Source organism: Spermophilus citellus, assembly GCF_964194105.1.
Source record: "Spermophilus citellus genome assembly, chromosome: 5".
Lineage (NCBI taxonomy): Eukaryota > Metazoa > Chordata > Mammalia > Rodentia > Sciuridae > Spermophilus > Spermophilus citellus.
The window spans coordinates 151670934-151687265 of NC_138186.1; the positions used below are offsets into that span (position 1 = coordinate 151670934).

Consider the following 16332-nt stretch of genomic DNA (forward strand, 5'->3'; position numbering starts at 1 on the left):
CAAAACTATTCATTGTACTTGAAAAGTTATGGTAGTTAGCATTAAGCAAACAATAGATTTTTTCTTTTTAAAAAAATCTTGTGCATTTATAAACTACAGTGAAAAAAAGCAAGATAGGGATCCAATCTGGTATTAAAGCAATGTAATTAATATACAGTTGCCTGTTTTTAAAAACATTTTAAATTTCTTTTAATTAGTTATACATGATAGTAGAATGCATTTATGCATTTTGATATATTATACCCCCTAGATGGAGTATAATTTCTATTTTTTCTGATTGTACATGTTGTAGAAACACATTGGTCAAGCAGTCATACACACACACACACACACACACACACACACACACAAAGTAATAATGTCTGTTTTATTCTACTATTCTTCCTTTCCCACTTCCCCTCCCCTCCCTTCTCTCCCCTCTATCTAATCTAAGGTAACTCTGTTCTCCCCTAGTGCATTCACATAGTAGAAAAAATATTCGGCCTTTGGTTTTGGGGGATTGGCTTATTTTGCTTAGCATGATATTCTCCAACTTCATCAATTTAGTGACAAATGCCATAATTTCATTCTTCTTTAAATCTGAGTAATATTCCATTGAAAATATATATGTATATATATATATATATATATATATATATATATATATATATATACACACACACACCATATTCTCTTTATCCATTCATCTATTGAAGGACACTTAGGTTGGTACTATTGCCTTTTGAATTAATGATCATCCATTATATTTTATAAAATAATGAATGTTCCACTTAAATGTGAAAGGTGATTTTTTTTTTGTGTGTTGTGTCCTGGCTAAGACTACCCATATCATAACTCACAGTGGGAAAACTTTGGGACTCTTCTGAGTGCTAGTCTGAGCATCAGGTGTAACAAAGTGTTTTATTAAAAATGGCACTATACTATTTATTGTTTATATTAATAAAATGTGAGAGAATTAATAACTAGAAAATGAAATAAAAACTTTTGTTTAATATTCATGCTGCATTATTTTCATTTTGAAGTATCTTTTTTTATTTTGAGAACATTATATAAACACTATGATGCTTCTAGACCGTCTCCCTTTTCATATTTTTTACTCTATTTTTTGACATTTATAAAAGCATGTACTTTTTCTTTTAAATTCTATGCTGAAGGTTAAGACCATGGGCCACTTATTTCTTTATTTTATCTGAATTTTTTTTTCTCCCTATTAGTTCAAAGAATAGTAAAAACATAAATCTAGTATTCTACTCTCTTTCAATGATTATGTTGCTAATGGGCCAAAACAAACTTCTGAAACGCAGATGAACTTCTTAGTTATTCCAAGAGAACCCGGAATCTTCCTTTACCCTCCACATACCCTGCTTTTCAGCACAGCTAAAGCCCTTGCTGAGGCTGTATAAATTAATACATTTGCTGGAAATGTGACTTTGGGACATTTTATAAGCAGTGGTTTCAGTGCTGTTAGTGGTGGAATGGAAACTTGAGAAGGTGAAGATTAATTTAAACCACATGATGGGTTCAAGGAAAAGGGACGAAGGCTACAACTTCTTGAATGTGTGCTAGCTCTGTAAAGTGGGGAATGGGATCCGAGAAAATCACCAGCGAACTTTTAAACCCTCTTGAGAGGAATCATACCAGCTCAGTTAGCCCTGATATGGTGCTGCTCCTGACGACAGGCCTCTTTCCTCTCCCTCTTGCTCTGCCTTAGAGAACATAGTTGGGAGTCCTAAGAGAGAGGAGGCACCCCAACTGTCACCACTAACTGACCCATGTTTACAGCCATGAGCTGGTTTATTCTCTGACTTTTAGCATCAGTTTCAAATTCTGTTGGGTTCTTTTAACAACAGATAATCAACAGACTGTATGTTGTAGACAGTTAATGAACTCAAAATAAAATATTTATTTTCCTTTTCAGTTCGTCGTATCAGTGTTCTGGACCATCTATGCCTGTGACAGAGAGATGATATACCCAAAGTTGCTTGATAATTTTATCCCAGGGTGGTTGAATCACGGAATGGTGAGTAGATTAAGACAACTGGCTTCCTTTGACTGAACAGAATCTGTTCTAGAACTATATTCTATCTTAGACTTCCCATGGCATTGACTTAACTAGCCATCAAATCTCAGAAAATAATAATGAGAGATTATCATTAGAGGAGAATACCACATGTAAATTTAAAAATGTTCCATCATGGAATTGAGTCATTGTCTAGACTACGGAGTAGATTGATTTCCACCTACACAATCATCAGTCCTCTGCTCCAACTCCACCTCACAACCCAGGGATTGTGCTGGAAGCAACTGTTGTGCATGGACAGTTGCCCCCATAAGAACAGCAAGACTGTTACTTCCCTGGGAGAATCGTTGTCAGCCCCTGGAGGTGTCCAGGCAGGAGCTTCTTTGCTTCATCAAGTCCTGCCCTTCCTGGCTTGTTGGCCCTGGGCTGTTTCTTTCTGTGCATCTTTCTGATGCTCTAGCTGTGGTGTTCCCTTCAATCGTTTCCAGTAGATTACTTTGAAATGTTCGCACACCACTTTACAAAATTTGAAGACATATTTTCTGCAGAGATATTTTGTGTCACCCTCCTTTTCTGCTTCTGGAATGGAGTACTGTTGGGTTATTAGCTATGAAACATGTATTTTAGTTACAGCAATTTTTAGAATAGGTTCCAGGGAGTTCCTCTTGAAAAGGGCAACCCATCACAGAAATTACAGGGGAATGAAGAGCTAGAAATCATGAGTCCTAGGTCTAAAATAACTGTTTCCCTTCTGTCTCCAATTTCAGTACTTTTTAAGAAAAGTGGTGTGTACTGACAAACACTAGCATACTGAGGGCCCTGGAGCCAACCTTTCTTAGGCCAGCCCATTGAAAGTGGCACATGTCAGGGAACTGAAATTTTCTTTGCGATCAATTGGAGCCACACTGTTGACAGATTACCTTGGTATCTGAGCTATATTCAAACAACATAAGCTGCTCTTATGGGTTAAAGTTAACCACCTAAGGTGCCCAATAGTGTACTCTGCCTCTTTTCAACATTTTACTCTTCTCAGAGGTGAAAAGCCTTTTCATAGCTCCGTGCTTTTGCAACCTGCCCCAGGTGCCCCTCTTATTATTCCCTGGTACATTCTAGGTCATCTAGCTGCCATCATTACAGACTTCCTTAAGAAGTCTTTGCTAACTCTCCTTGCGAAGTTTGCTGTTCCGTTATTTGTGCTTGCATACCACTTCCCTGTCTCTGTTATGCACATCTGCAGCCCCATAAAAATGTCAAGCTCCTAGTATAAAGCAACAGCCTTTGAATTCTCAGCACTGTGCCCAGGGGCTTGGCATATGGTGGGATCAATACATATGTACTACACCGGCAAATGAATTCAGTGTAACCAGTTTCTATAATTCTTTGCTTATCAATACCAATATGTACATTTTTTGGAGTCTCTTCTGTCACCCCTCATTCCATGGTAGTTGCACCATTTAGTGTTCAGACTGACACTGTGAACACAGAATTATTATCTCATTTACAAATAAAAACACTGAGGCTCAAAGAAGCTATATAATTTGTCCCAAAACAATAAGCTTAGGGTGGGAGAAATGGGGTCTGAGCCAAGGCCTCTCTGGCCTGGAGTGTGTGTTCCTTCTACTAGTTTATATTTTGTCTCAACAAGCAAAACGTCAATCGATTCTTAGAAATTATTACTTCATGTAGCTTTTACAACTGTACCTCAAGAAAATATAGGAGAAACACTTTTGGGATATTTTGAAGCTTGTTTTCAAAGCAGCATAGTTCAGCTTTCTAAGATAAACCACTTGACACTTTCTTTGCTTTTCTTCATGTTCCAATTCACGGTTCCAGAATTACTGAAAAACAAGTTGCACAGGGTGAGAGAGGTATTTTTGTTGTTTTTGTTGTTCTTTTTAGTTACACATGACAGTAGAATTCATTTTGATATAATTACACAAACATAGAATGTATCTTATTCTAATTATGACCCCATTTTTGTGGATATACATGATGGTAGGACACACTACAGTGTATTCATATACGTACATAGGAAAATTATTTCAGATTCATTCCACTGTCTTTCCTTTTCCTATCCCCTGTCTCTTCCCTTCATTCCCCTTTGTCTAATCTACTGAATATCTGTTAATTCCCCCTCACCCTTTATTGTAGGTTACCTTTCACTTAGTGAAAAAATTGCACCTTGGTTTCCTGAGACTGGCTTATTTCACTTAGCATGATAGTCTCCAGATCTATCCATTTACTAACAAATACCATAAAGGCATTCTTCTTTATGGCTGAGTAATATTCTATTGTGTGTCTATACCACATTTTCTTTATCCATTCATCTGTTGAAGGGCACCTAGGATGGTTCCATAGCTTAGGTATTGTGAATTGAGCTGCTATAAACATTGATGTGGCTGTATCACTATGGTATACTGATTTAAAATCCTTTGGATATATATACAGAGTAGTAGGATAGCTGAGTCAAATTGTGGTTCCATTCCTAGTTTTTTGAGGAATCTCCATACTGCTTTACAGAGTGGTTGCCTCAGTTTGTAGTCCCACCAGCAATGTATGAATATACCTTTCCCCCCACATTTTTGCCAGCATTTATTGTTACTTGTATTCTTGATAATTGCCCTTCTGACTGGAATAAGATGGAATCTTAATGTAATTTTAATTTGTATTTCTCTAGTTGCTAGAGATGTTGAACACTTTTCATATATTTGGTTGACCATTTGTATTTCTTCTGAGAAGTGTCTGTTCAGTTCCTTTGGCATTTATTGATTGGGTTATTTGTTTTTTTGATGTTAAGTTTTTTTGAGTTCTTTATATATCCTGGAGATTAACACCCTATCTGAGGTGCAGGTGGCAAAAATTTTCTCCCATTCTATAGTCTCTCTTCATTTCTTGATTGTTTCTTTTGCTGTGAAAAAGCTTTTAGTTTGATGCCATCCCTTTTGTTGATTCTTGATTTTACTTCTTGCACTTTGGAAGTCTTTTAAGGAAGTCATTTCCTGAGCCAATATGTCCTACATTTTCTTCTATTTTGTGCAGGGTTTCTGGCTTAATCTCTGGGTCTTTGATCCATTTTGAGTTGAGTTTTGCACAGGGTGAGAGATAGAGGTTCAGTTTCATTCTACTACATGTGGATTTCCAGTATTCCCAGCACCATTTGTTGAAGAGGCTATCTTTTCACCAATGTATGAAAGAGGCAATAGAGCCCTAATATCCAGAATGTACAAAGAACTCAAAAAATTAAACAATAAGATAACAAATAACCCAATTAACAAATGGGCCAAGGACCTGAACAGACACTTCTCAAAGGAGGACATACAATCAATCAACAAGTACATGAAAAAATGCTCACCATCTCTAGCAATCAGAGAAATGCAAATCAAAACCACCCTAAGATACCATCTCACTCCAGTAAGATTGGCAGCCATTATGAAGTCAAACAACAATAAGTGTTGGCGGGGATGTGGGGAAAAGGGTACACTTGTACACTGCTGGTGGGGCTGCAAAATGGTGAGGCCAATTTGGAAAGCAGTATGGAGATTCCTGGGAAAGCTGGGAATGGATCCACCATTTGACCCAGCTATCGCACTTCTCGGACTATTCCCTGAGGACCTTAAAAAAGCGCTCTATAGGGATACGGCTGCATCAATGATTATAGCGGCACAATTCACAATAGCTAGACTGTGGAACCAATCTAGATGCCCCTCAATAGATGAATGGATAAAAAAAATGTGGCATCTATACACAATGGAGTATTATGCAGCACTAAGAAATGACAAAATCATAGAATTTGCAGGGAAATGGATGGCATTAGAGCAGATTATGCTAAGCGAAGCTAGCCAAGCCCTAAAAAACAAATGCCAAATGTCTGCTTTGATATAAAGAGAACAACTAAGAACAGAACAGGAAGGAAGAACATGAGGAAAAGACTACAGTAAATAAAGATGAATGGGGGGAGAGAAACAGAGAGAGAAGGGAAAGCACATGGAAATAGGAGGAGACCTTCAATGATACATAGAATTATAAGAGGTTATGAGGGGCAAGGGGGAGGGAAAAAAAGGGAGAGAATTGAACAACAGCAGGGGAGGTAGAGAGGGAAGATGGGAGGGGAGGGGAGGGGAGGGGGGATAGTAGGGGATAGGAAAGGTAGCAGAATACAACAGTCACTAATATGGCATGATGTAAAAATGTGAATATGTAACAGTTGTGATTCTGCAATCTGTATTTGGGGTGAAAATGGGAGTTCAAAACACAATTTGAGTCAAATGTATGAAAGATGATATATCATGAGCTATGTAATGCTTTAAATAATCAATAAAAAAATACAATTAAAAAAAAAAGAAAGAAAAAAATTTCAGGGCATTCATTACTTCCAGAGTCTGAATTGCAGGTGAAGATGGGCTTTGCAAGTCACCCCTCCAGATGTCAAACCAAAGCACATCATCATGTGCTCAGGAAGTGATATCTAGATAACTTTATTGTGTATCCTAAATGAATGAACTAGTAAAGGGAGACATCTGAAGCTGCTTACTGAATGTGAAATAATTCTGACATTGGAGTCTTAGCTGAGAACAACCAGGGAGGTCTCCTGTAATAGAAGCACAGTCCTGGACATTTGGTCCATTGTTTATATACTTACACTGCACAAAATTACCTTCATGCTGGAGAATGAATCACAAAGTTGCAGATCCTTGTTCTTAATTTTTAATGTTGCAAACAAATGACCTGTTAAGCATGTATGTAGCCTTTGGAACTTGGACTTGACAGTCTTAATTTTCTCTTGAATCATTAATGGGTTAAAGTTTTTACTCTTGGAGATGAACACTACTTAGAAACATTAGGGAAATTGAGTGACACAAATATTTAGGAAAGAGAAAAGATAAATTAATTAACATGTCAAATCCTCTGAGATAATATGAGCTCAGTAGATTCTTTCACAATGAATTTTGTTTCCTAGCAAAGATGAATGGCTGTGTCCTTGCCTTTCTTCATGTTCCAATTCATGGTTTCAGAATTACTGACAAAAAGAATTTGCACATGGAGACTGAGGAATATTTTGTAATATTAATTTACATTACTCAAATTTTGTATGTATGTTACTATAGATACAACCTGCATAAAGCATGATGCTGATTCTTTAGAGGATTAGAAATTAAAACATGAACATTAAATGGGATCATAGATCATTTAATTTTTTGAAAAATATATCATCAGATTTTAAGTATTTTTCAACTTTGTTTCAATTCTAAAGTTTTAATAACTATCAATTATAATTTGTATTTGCTTTTAATTCTAAAATATGATTTTGAATATTTAATTTGAAAATAGTATTTTTAAATGTATGAAAATAATTCAGTTGAAAGGCTTTATACTTATTTTAATGTATATATTTTGATTAAAGCATTCAAATTATTCATATTTTGATAATGATTATATTTCTTTTGATGGATCATTTAGATTATTACTCTCGGAGTGTTGGGAACCGCTCTGGACTGTACACACCTTAAAGTCCTGAGTAATGGAGAATGGAACTGTTGTTGCAGCCCGCAACACATTGGGCCTTACCCCAACTTGGATAATGAGGTGTGGCTCCAGGAGTAGGCGTCACCTGGTGGGGCTGAGTTACACTCACCTTTTCATTTGTAATTCTACCCCTTTGCCTTTTTGGGGATAGAATATTCCATGGAACCTCCCCTTGTATGTCCACTATATAAGAATAAAGTATTCCAGTGGGTCACTCTTTCTTTCCACGGACCCCTAAGGTCGGAGAGCCATCCCGGATTTTGAACAGGTACTTCTGTGTGTTTGCTTGCTTCCTTTGTCATTGTCTTAAAATATTGGAATAGTCAGATTTGTGAACCCAGCATAGATTGCCAACTAGGATAGATAGCAATATCTGAGGTCAAATTTTGTAATAATTTCTATTGTAACATCCATTGTACTTGGTGATTTTGCTGAAATGAGGCAAGAAAAATAAAATTTTGTAACATTTATATTCATGTTTTATTAAATATTTTAATTTTTATATTTTCAATTTATAAATATCTCATGATTTGCTACTAATTACATCAGAAAATTTTCTAGTTTTTTTGTGAACATATATCTGACAATATAGGAGGATAATGCATTTTATTGTTTAATTTGTAACTTTTCAATATTCCTGTAAATGGTTATGACTCTCTAGGCCTGCCTGCCTGTGTAGTGAATGGGTTAAGTACATGCTGTTTTTGGAGTCTTTAAGTATCACTCCAACACAGCTGTGGAAATCCCACTGGAAAGGCATATGAAATTAAAGGACTTCTACTCCCAGGTCCTAGAGACAGGAGGAATGGCGAATCAGTCCACTCAAAGTCCAAGTAGGAGGAGCATCCAGGGAGCAAGCTCAGTTAAGCAGGTTAATACCTTGTTAAGGGGCCAGGATGGAGGGGATTTCATTGTTATATTTAAATGTCACTGAGTCAGAGGGAGGGCAAAGAGGGGTACTCATGTCAGGGACCAGCCATACCACAAGGGTTATAGGTACTCACAGCTTATTTGTGGGGGATATTGAGGCATCACTAAAATTTCACTTTTTCAAAATTTACAATACACTGCCATTATCTGTTTAGATCTTTATAAAGAAAAGAATACCAAGAGAGTATATATCCTGTTCACATGCAGAATCACATCCACCCTTCGAAGATGCTAAACATAACTTTAAGGGATCTAAAGTAGAACCACAGAACTGAAACATAGAGTATAAAATCATGGCACCATCTCAAAGAATGTCATCATCAGTCTAATCTCGAATTCATAGCACACAACTACCAAATTCAGGCAAACAACAAGTCCAAGAAAACTCTCCGTATCTGAGATTCACAGGGCTTTCATTTTAATTTATACTACCATTGCCAGAAGTTGAGCAATTGTAAATAAAGAAGGTGTCATTTGGTTCCATTCTGTTGTTTACTTTTTTTCTCTCAATAACCAATCCTAGAGTGTATTTGAAGAAGAGAAGAGGCGATAGAAAGCCTTGTTGTATAATCTGCAGGCAAACAAACAAACAAACAAAAAAACTCCACAGAATTTTAGTTTATTACAATTGAAAATCTAAACATATAAACAAAGCACATTTAACTATAGCCAGTTCAATATCTAAAACCAAAAATTGTTCTATCCTTGCAGCTCTGTTTATCTTTGTGTTTCCAGCCATTCAATAGCACATGATGCCCATTAGACATTCACTAAGTGTTGGCAACTAAAAGGATGTTTGTGCATTTGTTTTTGATGGTTAGAAGAATGTCACATTTACTTTATCCTTTAACCACTGATAGTCACCCAAAAAGTATAAAGAGGTAATATCAGCAAACAAATCAGTTTTTAAACTATATAGAGAACAGTTGTGGGAGACAGTTTTGCAAAGCCTGAAACACATGGGAGCTGAGCTTTGATTTAATCCAATCTAACAAATATTTATTGAAAACCTGCAATATGTACAGCACCCTGCTAGGCATTGTTGGGTACAGGATGAGAAAAAGAAAAAAAACATAATCACTTTTAAAGGATGGAAATGGCATGTATGTGGTGTAGAAAGATAAATAGGAAAACAGTTCTGCAAGCCAACAGAGTAGTTCCCAAAGGGCCATATTCATTCTGCAAGGGAGAAGCTATTGTTATTCTGGTCTGTTTCTTGGTTGTAGAAATAGAGCCCTGAACCTTTCTCTTCTGCTGATAAGAATTTTAAAGCATTGTCAGTGGACTAAATATACATTAAAAGCAATAAATAACCATTTAAACTCTAGAAAGAGCATGGACTTTCAGTGATGCTAAATCAGGAAAAACCAACAATGAATGTTTCTGCTTATTGAAGACCTAATTAATGTTTATCAAGTCCTGTGAGAATGCAAAGCACAGCAGAAGGTTAAGACATTATTATTATTACCACAGATCTTAAAGCAGATGAGATCTTGATATTCTTGTAATCACAGCAGGAATTGTTCATTCCCCCATGTAATTTATGGGGAGAAAAAATAATAAGCCCCAGCTCTCTTCATGCTTGATTCGTCAGTTGTTCTTGTTATATGTAACCAATCCTCAAGAGAACCTTAATTTAGGCAACTATTTATTCTGTTCAATATTATTTTGACATTTGGTAATTACGAAAGATTTTATACATCCGTCTTTTCCCCTAAGAGAAGACATTAAATGCTACTTGGATGATCTCTAGTTTTGCACGAAATCAGCTCTGATACCATGTTTTTGGTAGATGGAGTGACTTTATGGACAGTTTCCAGCTCTGGATTACACGGATTGTGCACTTTATGACCCATGGAGTCTGTGTCACCCTAATGCTTGGATGCTTCATGAAATAAGCTGTTGGTTGAAAGAAAACCTCATAAACATTGCATAGGAAAAAAAGAAAAACTGGGCTTTCTCAATTTTTCACATAGTGTGCTAAAGTAACCATGAGATATCTGGCAGTTTTCAAAATAAAAGAAACCTAAAGAGAGGTGAAAAATGTCTTAGGAACCCCTTTCTAGGATCCCCCCGCAAAACAAGTAAGACCCCAAAGATCAGGAACCAGGAGAGGAGCTGTACCACACGAGGCAGAGCCTTTCAGCAATGTTGCATGGTGTTCTGCGTGTGAGCTGTGGTAGGTCAGAGTTGATGGATGACGGCTTCTCCCATTGTGAAATTTCAGTTGTGGTTGTTTGTTCAACCAAGTCCAATTCTCTTACATCAGATTTTGCAGATTTGAATTTTGACATGAAGATTTTTGATTATTCTTTTTAAATCAGTTACAAATGTCAATGTATTCAATTTGAGTTGTAGTTAACTTCATTTTTTTTTTTTATTTATCTCAACCCAATGCATTTTAAGTCAGGAAACAATGTATTTTAAGTTATTGTTTGAGAAGATTGTGAATAATTTTGTGAAATAGAGAAAGAAAACTAAAAAGATTGGGAGAGGCCAGGATGGGGAAGAGAGAAGAAGGAGGGGAAAGAGAAAAGGAAAAGGGGCAATGAAGAAAAGAGAGGGGCATAAGAAAGAGGATACAGGACAGGGCTGAGATGAGGGAGATAGAGGACAAAGGAGTTTTACAATGTCCGAGAATCAGCTGAGTGTTTTGGCTCAGGCCTGTCATCCCAGGTCCTTGGGAAGCAGAGGCAGGAGGATCACAAGTTTGAGACTAACCTCAGTAACTTAGTAAGACCCTTTGCTGAAATCAAAAATAAAAAGGGCTGGAGGTGTAGCTCAGGGGTACAGTACCCCTGGGTTCAATACTTAGTACTAAAAAAAAAAAAAAAAAAAAAAAAAAACTCCCAGAATAAAGAAGATAGAGTGGCAAAGTCAGACCATCCACCCTCTCAGCTTCTTGAGGTTTGGGGATTAATGTTTTTCTCTTCAGCCCTGCAGCACCTGGCATAGCGCTGGGTATAACACAGGTACTCAGCAGCCATTTGATGAGTCAGTGGATATCAGTAGATAAAGCTGAACTCCTTGCAGTCCTTGCTGCTCTTTGAACCCACCAGGTACCCTCCTCTTGTTGAAATGTGTCCCCAGAGATCTACTTGGCTCTATTCTTTACTGCCTCTAAGTCTATGCCCAATTCTGCTTTCTCTGTTAGACCAACCCTGAGAAGTCAGTTAGGTACCACAACCACCCCGTACTTGCCAGCCCAGGAAAATCCCTGTACACACCTCTTCCATCCCCCGTGATGTTTACCATCCTCGACATGGAATATGACTTTGCTTATATGTTGTATTTATGATTTGTTGTCCGTCTCCCTCTACTAGACTGTCATGTCCATAAGGTCAGCATCTTTGTTCCTATTATGGAGTTTATCTCATGCTTCTATAGCATCGCCTCCAACCATGGATGATCAGTGAATATTTTCGTGTGAATAAACTGATCTTATCAAAAAGATTATGATATGTGCAAGTTTTCTCATTCCCTTTCTTCTCCTCTTTCTCTCTTTCCTTCATAGTAGTTGACAGAGAAGGCAACCCCACTCTTTGCTTCTTTTCTAACTTGTATTTTACATCACTCAGTCTCAGCTGCACTGCAGCAAAATCCTGCATGCATGGCCTGCTGTTCCTCCAGGGAATCTTTTTTGTACAGATTATATTGCTCCTGCTGTCTGAGATGGCCTGAACTTATGTTTCAAAGAACACATCCTTAGGGGCTGGGGTTGTGGCTTGGTGGTAGAGTGCTTGCCTTGCATGCGTGAGGCACTGGGTTCAAACCTCAGCACCACATAAAAATAAATAAATAAAATAAAGGTATTGTGTCCATCTACAACTAAATTTTTTTTTTTAAAAAAAATAACACATCCCTGGAACATCTAAGAGCTACAAGTCAGGTAAATAATAGGCTGAATAAAATTTATTGAAAAGTACCTCTATATGTTGGTTTATTGTATCTGGGTATTTATGAAATAGACAATGAATTTCTAAGACAATTTCATGCCATCAAAAATCTCTTTATGGAACTAATTTTCCATGCATGGGTAGAATTCAAGGCTAATATTATTACTTAGCTTACATTCTCTCTTTGTTCTTACTTTGTTTAAAAGATAAGCAGGCCCAGCAGTGGTATTTAGTTTGTCAAAAGGTCTATAAGTTCTATTCAGATTTTTTTGGGGGGGTCAGCAAAACCCTAAGTGTGGTTTACTCAAATCCTTTTCCCCAATAATCCTTAAATCCAAAGATATTTCAAAGTAAACTTCGCTCATCTGTTTTCCATTCATGAGCCTCTAGGTCTTCGTGTTTTGGGGAGGGGAAGTGGCGGGCGGGTGCTGTCACAGGCACTGGCTTCCTTCTTCACTTCCACAGACGGATCATTCATGAGCCACAGACTGAATGCCTTGGCTGAGGTCCACACCTGTATCCTTTCCAGTTCTCTTTTAATTGATGCTGCAACCTCAGCTCATATCAATGTAGTTGCCAAAGGAAGTAAAGTGGAAAGAAGCTGAGAAACTGTGTTTTCTGCCATGGAATCCCAGAGTCTTAGACTTGTGGTTCTCAAGATCATCTGGTCCATACAGGATGTGATGCAGGAATACCTGAACGATAACCTGGTGATTACGTTCCAGCCTGTGGTTGAGCATCTCCACTGATGGGGCTCTAGCAGCAGACCATGACCGAGGGGTGGGCTTCAGCTGTGGGAAAGGCTCTCATAGGGAACTGAGATTTTGTTGTTATTCCCCTCCGCCCCAGTCCAAATCTACCTACTCTCTTCATCTTTTCTGAACAGCAGTCCTCTATATTTCTCTCATATTCTCTTCAGAGTGGTTCTTACTCTCCCCCATGACTTCAACCACTGCAATATATACATGGGTCATTCCCAAGTCTGTGCTTCTTGGTGCAACTATGTGCAACGTCACACTGCATTTGACACATGGACCCTGAAGTAAACATTAAGACAAATGCATTACATTAACCCATCCTTTAAATCTCATCACTTGTTTTATGTTGCCATTTCAATAAGGGCGAGACGCATGCTAAAGCTCTTCTACCACATCCCCATATAGTTAGGTGACAAATCCTGTTTGTTGGACCTTCAAGTAGCTCCCCAGTCTGCTCCCACCTCCTCATATCCATTGTCTCTCACCATCTCCCATCTCCTTGTCTCCCAGGTGAACTGAGCCTGCAGGCTCTCTCTACACCTCCTGCCTCCCTCCTCTTTCTTTACAGCCCCTTTTCCTTATTGCTGCCCATGTTTATTTTTCTCAAAGAATGGGCGTTGCAGTGGGGGCTCCTTTCTTAGAGTGAAGCGGTTCTTGGTCTCCTAGGTTGAGTGGGTCCCTTCTCACCACACCCTTAACAGTTTGTTTGTGCACCCTTGATTGCTCTTAGTGCATTGTTTGGTTACCATATGATTGCTTATTAACCCCCCATTGGTCTCTGAGTCATAAAGGGTAGCAATTTTTTCCCTACCTTTTCCTTAGAATCTAGAAATTGGTACACACTCTGGAAATGATGATGGAGGAAATGATACCTAGACCCTTCCCCATCATGCCCAGCCTCTTCTAACCTTGTTTCGACTTGTCTTATGTGTTTTTACAGTTTCCTGTGGTTTAGCAAATACACAGCAAAGCAACTTAGGCATTGTCCTTAGGCTTATAAGTGTCATCCAGACCTCCATCAACATTTTTGACAGTTTCATTATACTCTGTGATAAAACTTCTACATCTTTCTTGCCTGATTAGTGTGTGGTTAAGCTAAGATTTAAAGTTTTTGCCTTTTCAGACCAAATGTCTTCCTAGTTAATTTCAACTTGCTAAATTCAGTGTGAATACAGGAAGAACTATAGGGAAGCCACAGTATTAAGAACATGAGGATCATCAAGTGGCTATATTAGGATTTAATAGTGATGTGCTCTTTGTTTTAAATTGAGGTACCTAAGTGTGTGCTGTTGAGTTAAAGCTGCTTCAGAGACTGAGGGTGGTATAGTCTGTAAGAAAATTATTGATTTTTCAGAGCCATAAATTTTAACCACATGGAGACCTTGCTTGGAGTGAATGGTTGATTCCTAAGGCCAAGACACATCATGGCAATAGGGCAGGGCGAGCAGCAGGAAAAGCTACTATATTCATTGATGCAGAAATAAGAAACTGAGGGGTGAAGATTGTGTGGCAAGGGATCTCATGATAAAAAAGTCTGGGGGCCTGTTACGGTTTAGATATGAGGTATCCCCAAAAGCTCTTGTGTGAGACAATTGTTCAGGTAAAATGATTAGATCATGAGAGTTCTAACCGAGGCAGTGGATTAGTGCACTTGAATGGATTAACTGGGTGGTTACTACAGGCAGGTAGGGTGTGGCTGAAGGAGGTGGGTCACTATTTTGTCTCTGGTGAGTATAGCTGTCTCTGCTTCCTAGTTGTCGTGAACTGAGCTGCTTTCCTCTGCTATTCCCTTCCTCCATAACATGCTGTCTCATTGTGGACTCAGAACTATGGAGGAGACTGGATCTCTAAAAACCAAAGCCCCAAGTAAATTTTTCCTTCTCTTAGTTGATCTTGCCTGGTACTTTGGTCCCATTGAGAAGCAAACTGATTATAACAGGGCTGGAACTGGAAACAATGGATAGTTGCTTGCTTTTTAACCAAGGTGGCTGGCCTCTACGTATCTAGAGTTCCTGAGGGGGTGGTTGTGTTGGTCATACTTAGATAAAGTGGGAAAAGAAACTTTTGTGAGTCTAGAATCATCGTCCCACACCCTTCTTCTGGCTTCAGATCATGGAGAGAATAAGGTTTATTGATGGTCTTCCCTGTCCTCATGGGATCTGTGTGCCTGTTTATCCAAGTAGTATAAAAAAAAATGGTTGGTGAAGAGAAGCAAGAGCATGACAATCCAATAGAAAATGTTGAGTCTAACTTTTATTTCATGACCACTTGTTCTGAATCTAAACCACTGTGTTTGTCCCTGAACCACCTGGTCCTTTGGGGAAACTGAGGTCCTGGATGACTTTCCCAAGTTCATCTATGACTCCACCAAGTGAGGCTTCTCCAGGAGGTCTCAAGTATCTGCCCCCACCCTTAACCTGTGGCTACCACAGAGCTCCAGCTTTACCTTTCACAGTCTCACCAAACTGACTCCTAAGATTGAGTTTATTCTGATTCCTTTTTCCTCTGTCAAAACTTTACTTATCATTGCCTCTTCCCTTAACATCATCTGTTTGCTCCTGCATAATCACCTCTCTTCCTCCATCCCTTATATAAGAGCCTCATTACCCTCTAGCTACCTCCACAATAGCACCCACTGTACAGTATTTACAGCTTATTTGTGCATTTCTCTGGAACTGGATGTTCTTTGAGTGCTGGCACGTGGTCTTAGCTTCCTCTGCGTACTCCCATTATTTAGCTCAGTGCTTAACACAGACTAGGTCTCAGAAAATATTCTTTGAATGGTTGGATGAATGGAATGATTAAGTGAATGAATGGATTTCTGCCATATTTCCTTCCTCACCCTCCCAGTCAGGTGACACTTTCTGGAAAGAAGATATTATTTTCTCTACATGAACCTAAGCTGGTACTTTATGTGTTTTCATTAATTTTTTCACCGCTGTGACCAAAAGACCTGAGAAGCAGAATTTTAGAGGAGTAGAAGTTTATTTGGCACTCACACTTTCAGAGGAGGTCTCAGTCCATAGACGGCTGACTGTGTTGCACTGGGCCTGAGGTAAGGAAGAACATCATGGCAGAAGGGTGGGGAAGAAGAAAGCAGCTCAGGACATGGTAATCCTGAAGCAGAGAGAGCACGTTCCACTCACCAGAGCAAAATATAAACCCAAGTGCATACCCCTAGTGACCCACCTCCTCTAGCCACACC

At 38.5% G+C, this 16332-nt stretch overlaps 1 protein-coding gene across 12 annotated transcripts in view; it reads left to right on the forward strand.

Moving 5' to 3' along the window:
* AIG1 (androgen induced 1) overlaps positions 1-16332 on the forward strand; it is a gene marked incomplete at its 3' end in the record, with an annotated part of 233542 nt that overhangs the window by 81474 nt on the left and 135736 nt on the right. For all 12 annotated transcript variants that reach the window (XR_014022018.1, XR_014022019.1, XM_081294568.1 and 9 more), the window contains one exon: positions 1919-2020. Coding sequence is in view for 10 of the 12 variants with exons in the window: in XM_081294568.1 (XP_081150694.1) it covers positions 1919-2020 (102 nt within the window). The remainder of the gene's footprint in view (positions 1-1918; positions 2021-16332) is intronic.